This window comes from Grus americana, chromosome 4, assembly GCF_028858705.1.
Source record: "Grus americana isolate bGruAme1 chromosome 4, bGruAme1.mat, whole genome shotgun sequence".
Classification (NCBI taxonomy): domain Eukaryota; kingdom Metazoa; phylum Chordata; class Aves; order Gruiformes; family Gruidae; genus Grus; species Grus americana.
Window position 1 is genome coordinate 66,888,664 of NC_072855.1, and position 12,408 is coordinate 66,901,071.

Here is a 12,408-nt window from a genome sequence, read left to right on the forward strand (position 1 = left end):
ATGGAGGTGAGACCTGAGAGCAAGGTTTTTGTTGCAGAACGAAAAGGAGCTGTATTTTTTCTTAAGTGGACTATTCACTGACAAAAGATCACTACTTAGACAAAGAAGTAACCATAGAGAACAGACAGTGTACTTGTAAGGAAACTGCAATTAGAATGTATTGTTGTTGCATCCTACCTTGTACACAATGATAGGAATATCAATGACAATATAGATAAGGTCTCCTAGTGCCAGACTGGCTATCAGTGCATTCGGGCCATTCCTCATACACTTGTTCTGGTAAATGATCCTCAGCAGAGTTGCATTCCCAACCATTCCAACGATGAAAATAGCACAAGATACCACCGTGTTAATGTATTTAAAAGTTTCAGCAATCTTAGTCTGCTGGGAGCATTTGACAGTTTGGTTGGACACCAGGGGCTGTCTGGTGGTGAGGAGTGTGCTGGATTCGATCCCTGAGAAAGTGGAAAGGTAGTTTCCCAAGTCACTCCGATTGGCAGCATATGTGTCAGAGCTGTCACTGAGGACAAATCCTGGAACCAACAGCAGCAAGGAAACTCTTAAACACAAGGCTTCCATCCTGAAGTCCCAAAAGAGCAAATTCGGTGAGAGGGTTTTTTCAGTATTTCAGTGAGATACTTCTCACTTCTTCACCTGCAGAGAGAAACAATAAGCAAAAACAAAAAAAAGAAGAAAGAAACACAGAATCAATACAACAGGAGGACTAACGCACCTTCTGTCTCACTTAGGAAGGGTATTTGAATGTACAGTTTCTACAACGCGGATGTATAAACACCTGTTTATAATCACTGTGCTCCTCTGAAATCTAGATTACCCACATTAACTGTCTGACAAAATGCAAACACAAAAAATTCCATAAGTAATTCATAGCTTATACAATAAGATCCTGCAGAAAAACCTAAACCCCTTTTAGTTTGAGACAGAATTTGTGTACGAATGGAAAAAATACAGTGGGTGAAGTTCTATTTTAAAATACAGTCTGGCAAGAAAAGTGTACCAGCAAAGGGAGGTCTTGGAGACTGCTGAATTATATTTTAGCTAAAATTAAAAGTTAGTATTTTTTAGAACAGCACTGCATTAATAATTAAAGGTATACTAAATTTGTTAATTTTCTGAGTATTTTTGATATATTGCAATGAGGCTTTATATTATTTTTCTCTGATTTTATAATTACCTAGATTTCAAATGAAGACTGAAAATACATGTATTTCAAATCAAGTTTTGGACCAGATCCAAAGTCCCTAAATATTAGGAGGAAGACTTTTATAGTCTCAAGGTAGACCTCCAACCTGGAAAAGCCCGTCAAACTTTACGTGTCAATTTATTGTAATAAAGATAAGTCTTTGGTTCCTAATGTCATTGCAAATTGTGTTCAGTACTTAGCCACGGCATAGTTAATTATAAAAATTTAAGCTCTTTTTAAAGATAAAAAATACTTGGTTTAGTATTCTAAACAAGTACTCATGACATTTCCAGATAGGAAAGGAAGCATCATAGCATGCTGTCCTAGTAAGTACGACTGCCTATGTGTAACCACCAGAGCTGGCTCCCTGCCACAGGAAGTATAGATACTACACCTCCAGTGAAACCAAGGAGGCCACTCTCGAGCCCGTTTCCTTGAAGCCTCAGTATAATTTAGGATAAAGATTTTTTTACATGGCTCGTATCTGCAAAACAAGACAAAGTGCTGCAGTGTTGCCAAAAGAAGAGTAGAAAGTCAAGTATTTATAACTTTCTGATTTCTAGGGACTCATGATTTGGGAGGATCCTTTTAAAGAAATGAATCCTAATTTCCTTCCCTATGGGGCTATTAAGTCAGAGTTTATAGCAAGAAATTTACAGAGAAAGAATGTGGGAGACGATTTACTGGTAGGACTCCTGGAGCAGCCACAGTATAAATATTTACTACTATTACCCTCTACTGTTGTGTGTGGTCTGTAGAAGTGTGTGTGTACCTATATATACAGCACCAAATGCGACGTTAACCTGAGTATTCCTGTCTGGCACGTAGAGTGCCATCCCTCACAGACCAGGGATCCACGGTTACAGTGTTTTGTATTGGTGTATCTGAGATGAGGATCTGACCAACTGTGAGTTCCTATGCACTCGATTTTAAAGTATAATATACTAAACAGTAAATCCTTCTTTATTAAATTCCAGATAAGATGGTATCTCAGGGCAGTTAGCAATAGTTTGCATGATGTAAGTGCTTTTGCTTTAGGTTTCTAAATCATATCAGAAACAACAGACATATTTGACTGTACCTCTTTTCAGGCAAGTATTAATACTTTTATTATTTACTATGACTATGGTTCCCCAATTTACAAATGGAAAAATTGAATCACTAATGATTTCAATGACTTTCCCAAGTTCATACTTGCCCAAGTAAATGTGATACATCTATGAACAAAACCCACAGCCCTCTGCTTTAATAGTTATATTAGTACCCTCCTTATTTAATGACTTTTTCTTGTGAAAATTTGAGATGTATATCATATGAACATGGTGGTAGCATGGCAGTCATGCAACCAGCATGCAAAGCTAGGAACAGAAATGCTAATTACCACCTCTTCCCTCTCCCGGAAGCAACTTTTCATAAGAAGCGAAACTAGAAAAATTTTAATATAATAATTTCTAAGGATGTTTGCTTATGGATTCCTGACAGTCCTTCATTCCTCTGTGCATATTTTCAAAGTATTTATATTGTTACAGAATATAACATGCAAACTGCCTCATATAAGTAACATACTAGCATCCGTAATAACTTCTTATAGTAATGTAATCTCGTATTTTCCTTCACATGTAATCTGAATACCTGGGTTGTGTGAGGTTGTTGTGTTAATCTGGAGGCCACATGCATGTGCTGTGCCTGTGCTCCTACAGCACTGCAGGAGTAGCCGCAGATGCGGAGAACAAAACTCCTAACTTGCCTGGGCTATCAAGCCAGAAAAATTCCCATGCCGAGATTCACAAGAAGAGACCATACTACTGGAAATAAAATTGTTCGAAGTATTGAAGACGAACTAAAACGTTTGCAGTGATTAATCTGCCCAAAAGGCAGCTGAGAAGTAAACGGGAGCAAATAAACCTAACCAGGGCACGAAAGCGCTGAAAGAAAATACTGCCGACAAGACGCATTTCTCTCGGTTGTCTCCCAGCCCAGCCCAGCACAGACAGCGAGCGCTCTTTGCTGCTGGGATAACTGCCTTACATTTCTTCCCCTAACACAAAAGAAAACATTCTCTGCTTGTAATACTATCGAAAGATCAATTCCGACACGGACTTGGCAAATCAATATAGGCTCCCCTGCAGCCTGTATAGAGCATCTGACAAGGTCTATATATTGTTAAACTTTATTTAATAATAGTTATCCCGTGCTGCCTTGTGCCTGTCTCTTGTTCTCTCTCTCCCTCTCTGTCACACTCTCACACTTACACGCACACACACGCACGCAGAGGTGCACCATCGTCACTTAATCGTTATCTTGAGCGTTATCGAGAAGCGCTGAAAGTGTCCCGCGGCTCCGGGCCGGGCTCTCCCCGGGAACGGGCAGTGGCTCCTGCCCGGCTCCGCCAGCACAGACCGCGCACTCACCCCCGGCGGGCGTCCTCCGCCGGGCTCACGCTGTGGCTGCTGCCGCTGCTGCTGAGAATTTCCTCCGAGTGGCTTTTCCTGGGATAGTCTTACCAGATCCTCCTGCCTGCGTCTGACTGGGTGGGATTGAAAATCTCCACCTCCGCTGAATCAGTAAAAGAAAGAGACAGACTGAAGAAGTCAGAGCGTCCCCTCTTTTCTGCCCCCTCCCCCAATTAAAACAAACCTCCAGCCCAAACTGAGCCCCTGCCAATGTTAAACACAAAGGCTGCCTCCCGGGCACAGGGGAACACTGAGCTCTTTAACTGTTTCCTCGCTGAAATTGAGCTGGACTACTTTGCTGGACTCGTCTGAGCAACAGCCTTGGGAATCCACTGCTGTAGCTGCCTGCTAATGGCACATAGGGATCTCGGAAAGGTTGTGTGTCTGATCGAACCAGACGACATAGGAGCCATCAGCAGAGCAGGAAAAAACTCTCATGACAAAATATACAGCTTTTGCTTTGCATTTGCCCCGGGTTTGGCCAGGATTATAGTATGTTTCCAAGACAATCGGTAAAACTCAATGTGTAAGAGTTTCAAAAATGCTGGATCTGTAAACAGTGACTGTTCCTGGGTGAAAATTTCTGTGGTCCATCCAGGACACACCTTGCTAATACCTCTTAGTTTTCAAGACCAAAATGTATTTACAAAGGTAATAAAAGTGTAGCATTTTCTGGCATTCGTATGTTTCCTAATACTGTTCTTCTGTCAAGATAGTGGTACAAAAAAACTTGCGCAGAAAAAGTGGGAAGTTCTCTCATAGCTAATAATATTTTCTCATGATGAAAAAATACCAGTGTATCAGAGGGAGCAGTCTTCTAGTGGAAACAGTTTCAAAATCCCTTCGTGCTAGCAAGTTCAAGAAATTTTGAGTCCCTCATTGAATCATTTCAGGATCCTCATTTCATGGCAAGTTTCCATCTGGCCGTACCACAGAAATTATTTTCTAAACATATGTGGGCTTCTTTGGAATACAATAAAGCAGTCTTCCTAAATGTGATATAAAAATAGGTGGTCCTAAAAGAATAAAAACAGACTGAAAAGAACAATAGAATATGTGATGCTAGTGGCCTGCGGAATTAAAATATCTGGGACTAAATCGTATAAGAAATTGTTTTGAACTTCATGAGTTTTCCATAGTTAAAAGAATGTTTCTTGTGGACATTATTTTATATCATCTGATAAATCTTGAACAGGAAAAAACAGCATCTGGATCAACTGGAATAGCAATACTTTATTTCATCTAGAAAGTCATCTCAGTTAAATGATATGTCAAAACACCAGATCTTTGAAGTAACATAAGTGTTCAGGCTGAGAATCACAACAGGCCGGCTGTTTGCAAATCGGGTAGAAAAGTTTAATTCAAAATCTCAAGTTGCTCTGAAGCTGAATAAATGCTGATAAGCCACTAAATTGTCCATATATTAGTAAAAGTTATTTTAAATTCTTTACAGTTTGGTCATAGATGTGTAGTATTAATGATTTGCTTTGTCAAGAATCATCTGTATGATAACTTGTTGGAAAAACTATTGAAGAGCTAGGGTGTACTTTATGCAGTGCTTTATTGAATGCAATTTGTAAATCTCTCATATGTTCTCTAAATGCTCTTAACACCCTATTCATTCCTAGGACCATTTGACCTTTATGACTAGAGTTGTTAAAAAAAAATATTTATATTTCTGATCTCATTCAAACACACATTTGTCATTCCAATTCCTAATTCCATTAATTTGGAAGGTTTATATCATATATTCAGATACTGCCATGCAAAACTATATTTACTATTACATGAAATAACCAAATTTACTAATGCTATTAAAGACCTATTTGAAATAATGTGAAGAAAAGAGAGTTCTTTATTACCATTGTGAACGCTTCTGTTATTGCCAACCCACATAAGTAGTATTAATTATTAGAAATTACTGAATTGCTCAGTTCTGTGTTCTTAGTTATTATTGTTGCTTATTTATTAATTGGACCTTTGTTCTGTCTTTAATCTTTTAGGTGTCTAAAACTGAGTTGAATTCTTGTCTTAAACTGAGTTAAATTCCAAAATTTTATTTAATTGCTCCTGCTAGTTTTTTTGGTTTTTTTACTGTGATTAGGAAAGTAACATGGAAAAGAAAGTTGTTATATATGAATTATCCAAAAACTGCAGTTGCAAATGCAGTTGACCTCAGCTACTAAGGAAAGTGATAAAATACAGTTCTTTACACCAAGATATTTTCAGCTATTAGAGACACGTTCACTATCATTGCAGGACTGCTATCCTACGCATGCTTTCTTTTATGGAAGAGTTCTTGACTGAGCATTCTCTCTTCCAGATTGAGCGCAGTGAAAGTGTTTCCTCTGACCTCTTCTGTTTTGTGTCTTCAACAAACTACTTAGCTTGTCTTTCACAACTTCAAAGATTTAGAGTAAGGGTAACATATTAGTCTCGTTACAAAATAACCCATTATTCTGCAGTTTTAAGGATAACTAGGTTTTGCAGCTGGAGTCATGCTTCAAGAAGACTCTCAACATTATGCAAACCTATTAATTTTCCTGAAGCTTTCAGGTATTAGAAAGGAATACTTCATTGCAAGGGTTACTAGCCAAATGAAAGTAAAGCTCCAGTGCCTTTTATACAACTACTTCAGAGGCAGTAAAAGAGGATCTTTGGTTATGTTTGGAGGAGTTAATTTTATTTGATTGAAATAAGTGTTTAGCGAATGTACTACCTGTTAAGCCACTTATCTCCTCAGATTTGGTTTGAAATAGGAACATATGTTCATCAGCTCATGGAGTCCTAAATTGCATTCCTGAGATTCAAAACACCATAATCAATACCAGATATTGCCTATAATTGGCATTTTCATAGGCAGTCAGTTGATGTGTTTATAATCTGTAGCATTTTCAGAAAATCAGAAGAGTTACTCATGGCAAAGTATGTAAATGTCCAATTATTTTGCTTTCTTTCACTTGATTTCTGATATAATTTTTGTTCCTTCAAGAAACAATAAAAAATGTTATGTTAGGAGACACTTGGATAATTTGGAAAAATGACCCTGGATAGTTTGGTTAAAATGCTGGATAACTGTTTCACTTTGAATTCAATATGTAGATCTAGTGAATAATGTTGCTTTGTGGTTTTGAAATAAAAAGGAACTCAGCAAATCCAAATCTTTTCATAGAAACATGCTAGTTTGAAGATATTTGGGCGGCAGGTTTCTCAACGTTTACTAACCCTAGTTCAGTCAGAAGTTTCACCTCACTGAAAAAAAAAAAAAAAGAAGAAGAAGAACAATCCAGTCCCTAGACAATATTTCTATCTTGTGTAGGTTTTCTGTTCTTTGACAAGAGATGCACTGATGCAGTGGCTTTAGAATAATTCAGTTAAAAAGAGTACCTACCAGAAAATGTAAATTCATTGAAACTCAGGGCCTATTATTTCCAGTGATCGTTGAACTGTTTGCTTCTATTACATAACATTTCTGTTTCCCAGTAGCTGCTTTATTTAAATTGTATGTCCAGTAATGGCATATGTGCAACTCTCTTTATGTGCTTAGCACAAATAAAGTACCTTTTTGGCCAGAGTATCTTGCTGCTCCCTCCCTCCTTCTTCTCTCCTCTCTCCATCTCTCTTTTCCCCCTTCTCTGTCTCTCTTGTTTCCTTCATGTTGCTAGAATTTTGGCAGTTTACAACATGAATTTATAATTCAAAGAGAATTATAGGGAGAATACTTTTATATAGTTTATTCTAATAACTGGAACAGTATTTGTATTAGACCCACTGAAATATTCCTGCCCTTGGACTATAGGAAGTTGAAACCTGACACTGTGATGGACTCAAAAGTGAAAAAAGATTAAAGTTTAAAGGATAAAATAGACCATGGTGCCAAACAATTAATATAAGAACAATTGCAGGAGTTATTGCACCCCAAATGGGAATATTAGTCAGGAACTGTGGACTGGGTGTGTATAAATTTTGCAGGATCATGATAGAACAGTTTTAGTAAGAAGTGAGGTTACTGGATGTTTAGCATGCAGATTGGAGAAGTAGTAACATGTATTGTTAATTCCCTTCAATTACTGAGCATTTTAGCTTCTTCTGGGGAGCATTCTTCTACTGTGTTAAATGCAATAGACTAAGAACATTTCAGGAGAGATTTACTGGGAGAGATAATGTTGTTGGTCTCCTTTTCCATAGATGGAAACCCTGATTTTCAAGCTCTTGTTCCATAGAACCTTATGGGAATGCACCCATGAGTGCTGAGGGAGTTGTCCTATGTCATTGCGAGGGTACTCATGAAAAGGCTGCTCATGGAAAGGAGTTGGCAGAGAAGGACCTGGGTTTCCTGGTGTACAACAAGTTGCCCATGAGCCAGCAATGTGCCTTCACAGCAAAGGAGGCCAATGGGATCTGCAGCTGCATTAAGCAGAGTATTGCCAGCAGGTCAAGGGAGGTGAACCTACACCGCTACTCAGCACTGATGAGACACATCTGGAGCACTGTGTCAAGACAGGCATGGACCTACTAGAGCGAGTCAAGCAAGGGACTAGAAAGATGATTAAGGGACTGGACCGTCTGTCATATAAGGAAAGGCTGAGAGACCTGGGACTGTTCAGCCTGAAGAAGAGAAGGCACAGGCAGGAACTTTGCAATGTGTATAAATACCTGGTGGAAGGCCGTAAAGACAGAACCAAAGTCTTCTCAGTGGTGGTCAGTGACAGAACAGGAGGCAATGGGCATAAACTGAAATACAAAAAATTCAATTTAAAGATATGAAAAAACATATTCACTATAAGGATGATCAAACAGTGGAACAGGTTGCCCGGAGAGGTTGGAGAGTCTCCATCCTTGGAGATATTAGAAACCCAACTGGACGCAGTCTTGAGCAACCTGCTCTAGGTGACCCTGCTCTGAGAAGGGGGGTGGACTAGATGATTTCCAAAGGTCCCTTCCAATCTCAGTGGCTCTGCAATTCTGGGATTCTGTGATTCAGATGAAAGTTCCATTATGTCAAGAGCATTTTGACTTGAGCTTTAGAATTACAGCGTTCAAAATACTTTGCGTTATACTGTTTCTATTGGAAAATGATGTGGTATTGAATTAAGCATGAACTACACTAGAAAGAGTACTTGTAAATTAATATTCTGTGGCAAGTTGGATATTTTCCAAAAGAATAATGCGTGCCGTTTATTGAAATACTTAGCAAAAAGTGTATTTTTTACACGTTAGCTCTATGAAGAATTTTTTTTTCTTCTTCTCTTCTGAGGCCAAGACAGCAGTGTTTCACTTTAGAGAGTATTTAGGGATCTTCAGCTGTTCTCATTCTTCATTGCCATTGTCTCAGGCAACCCTGAAACTAGCTGTGACCTAAGGGAGTTCAAGGAACCTGCTCCAAAAAGACCAGTCTTTAATGGTAGTAGATAAAAAGATTTTTACATAAACCCCTAAATATACAGTGAAAAATGTATACATAAAGAACAATGAAATAGAGATATGTCACAGAAGATGCCTGTTACATAATCGTGCAATGAGTGAAATTATGCATACTAAAGAAAAAAATGGAAGAAAGAAGAACAGATATAAAGACAAATTAAAATTTGATTTAAAGAACACTAAGAGGAAGTAGATATATTAGATTAAAAAAAAATCTTTCATCACTTACCTTAGTTCACAAAACTGAGTTTCAATCTGCATTTTCAGATGGGAGCCTGTGCAGAACTCACATTCTATGACAGAGGAATTCTTTTCTGCTGCCAGATGCTTCTTTTATTATCTTAAGCACTAATAAAATTATCTAGATAAGATAGTGAGATATTAGAATGCCATTTTATCTTAATCTAAATAATTTTAAAATTATTTCTATTGGCTACTCTGCAGTGAAGCTCTTTTTCATGGAAAACCCTGACTCATCTTACTTATTTCTAATGTTTCCAAGTTATCTAATTTTTTGTTAGCCTAACTAAAGTTAAATTGAAATAAGCTGCTTGTACATTTACTTTGATACAGTAAACGCCCATTCTTATATTATTCAATGTCTAATGATTAGCATATACTGTTCCACATATCTTCCAGTAAGTGATACCTGTAGGCCTATTTACAGACTTACCATTAAGTGATAGATCTACAAACTTCTGCATGTTTTTATAGATGTAAGGAATGCTCCGCAACTCAATGTTAGGATAAAGATTTTTCAAATGATCAAGGTTCCTGGAAAAGGTTGCACCATTCCTTTCTGCTATCTATAAAACCATTATTTATTGGAAGTCAAAGCACTCACTTAGGTAGCTATGATAGCATTAAGACACTGTAAATAGAAAAATCTAGGTTTGTAATACTTGAGAAAGAAGGAGCAGACAGCTCTTTAGATTTTGGTGATAAAACTCTTCCAACCGTCCAAGAATGACCATGCTATTTTTATGTTCATGCATGTGGAGTATCCTGTTTGTTTGTTTGTTTTAGCAGTACAGCTGACTCTATCCCATGTTTAGAGGGGCTAGATTAAGATATGATTGGATTCATGGGTATAGGATTGGTATGACATGCTATCATGTGTTGTCACAGCCTTTGTATGAGACACATGAGCACCTAAATTGTGATACTTGTAACTGATTAAAGGAGAGAGCAATAGTTTTTATTAAGCAAGTTACCTTTATTACCTTGTTGTGACATAGACTTCCACTGCAATGACTTTCACCCTCTTTTACATAAATGAGAAAAACCAAGGATGAATGTTATTACATCAAGAGACAAATGAAAGTCCTTACTGCCTCAGGTTAGTTCCTTGCAGTTGGTACCTAAGAATATGTTTTGTGGGTTTTCTTTTACTTCATTCAGTAAAGAAACATCAGTAATCTCATGAAAAAAATGTAGGAAAATGTCATACTAAACTTTTTTATTAGACCAAGTCCAGCATTTTCACATGACCAATACAAAACTACCATAATCCAGGAACTTCTTAAGAATCATATACAGATCCACAATGAATAATAACATATTCATGTTAAGGACCTATTTTGAAATCCTGCGGTTTGATCAGAGACATAATTCAGAATTATAGTTTGTGTGTTTTCCATAAAAATACCATAGATTGATTCAACAGAATCCAATCTCACAAAAATCTCTCGTACAATGAAAGTGCCACGGTGCCCATTTTATCATTGGGAATTGTTCTGTGTCTCTTGAAGTTAGACGCTATGTGGAAGAAGTGCTTTTACTGGTACTTGGCTGTGTTGATAACAATTCAGTGATACTAAGTTTCAGAATTGTCAAGAAATCTGAACTTGTCTTGAGGATTCAGAGGGTTGGGAGCCTACTAACCTTGGCTCCTTTCATTCCTCTTCCATCCCAGCTTGTTCAGAGAGCGCCTTATCTCTTTTGCTGTATTCTTTCTAATGAGAAGTACTCATACCTTCCACACATGCCTGGTAGGCATCAAACGCTGACAGCAGTGTTCATCAGCCATCTTCCTTCTGCTGATCCTTGTCCTACCCACTATTGATGATCTACTGTAGTTTCTCACACAGTTGGTAGTGTGCCCATTTCTTCACTAAACAGTAAACGGATAAATTTTGCTAGTTTAGGGTTAATCCCAGTCACAGTGCTGGCATTTGGTGTGGTGAGGACAGACAGACAAGCAAACCAGGAGAACATCAGTCCTTTGGCTGGCAAGGCCGCTGCCTTGCTGCTTATGGTATCCCCCTTGGCTGCTGGCTCCCCAGCTCTGAGGGAACAGCCAGCCCCTGCTGCTCCCTGACAGAGGCAGGGCATGCTGGAGAGAAAACAGGGAGTGATTTTATGTGTCTTAGTCCAAGTATCCTAGACAAAAGACCCAACTCAGTTCTGCTATCTTTGGACAGAAATATCTCTTTCTCTGGTGATAGCAATCTTACTTTGCCTTATAAAATAACTCAAACCTGAGCTGATTTCTGTGTGGCAAGCCACTGTGAATTAACCTATGTCCTCTCAAATAAAGGGAAATTATGGAAAGATAAATTAATAATGCTGTTAAAATATACAGGCATATTAATATTATATGTGTATTATTACATTTTATTTTTACTATTGTCACAGTTACTACTTTCAGATTTTTCAGAATGTGAAATGAAAATGAAGAAGAGAGGATTTTCCCTTCTCCTTTTTCTGTCTGATATGCCACTACATTTATAAGGACTTTCATTTTATAATACTGGATTTTTGTCATGTCAAAATCCAGTGTAATAAGAACATAAATAACATACAGAAGAAAGTCCTACAAGGCCTTTGTATCAAGCTGTAACACAAGACTATTCTGTTTGTGTAGATAAAAAAAATAAAATGTGAGACGTAAGCAATTCCTGGGCACAGTGGGGTAAATAATGATGTTAGCTTTCTGTGATAATTCTTATGAATATAGCCAAAATCAAACTATTGTTAGTTATTAAATAAAATCATATTTTAGGTAACAAAAACAGTATAGCTCAGTTTTTAAATTTTTAACTACTGCTTATTCTAGTCACAAACTTTCAGCAACTTTTTATTGATTTAATTTAACTATTCAGGAAGAAGGTTAAAAAATAAAACCAATAAATGCATGCAAATATAAGTTTATGTACTCTTTGAACTAGTGAGATTATAAATTGCATTGTACTTTCGAACATCTGGAAAAACACTTTCCAGTTCCTTAGGGATATAAACCTCCTATTTTCTAACCCACAAGTAAATGGTATAATGCTAAATTGTAACTAGGTCAGATTTAAGATGGTGGGAATGTAATGTTCTCTT

The 12,408-nt window shown here is 37.5% G+C and overlaps 2 protein-coding genes across 4 annotated transcripts in view; one reads left to right on the plus strand and one right to left on the minus strand.

The window, feature by feature from the left end:
* The window catches only part of EDNRA (endothelin receptor type A), a 34,881-nt gene extending 30,947 nt beyond the window's left edge, over positions 1–3,934 (minus strand). The window contains exons 1-2 of one of the 3 annotated variants that reach the window (XM_054824221.1): positions 3,616–3,934; positions 178–654 (exon numbers count right to left, since the gene is read on the minus strand). In XM_054824221.1, the coding sequence (XP_054680196.1) occupies positions 178–579 (402 nt within the window). In that variant the 5' untranslated portion in view covers positions 580–654; positions 3,616–3,934. Of the gene's footprint in view, positions 1–177; positions 655–3,456 lie in introns of all 3 variants that reach the window. The other 2 variants (XM_054824220.1, XM_054824219.1) reach the window with 2 other exon arrangements.
* Positions 1,463–12,408, plus strand: part of TTC29 (tetratricopeptide repeat domain 29) — a 348,965-nt gene continuing 338,019 nt past the window's right edge. The window contains exon 1 of the mRNA XM_054824216.1: positions 1,463–2,111. The gene's annotated coding sequence lies outside the window, so the exon portion shown is untranslated. The remainder of the gene's footprint in view (positions 2,112–12,408) is intronic.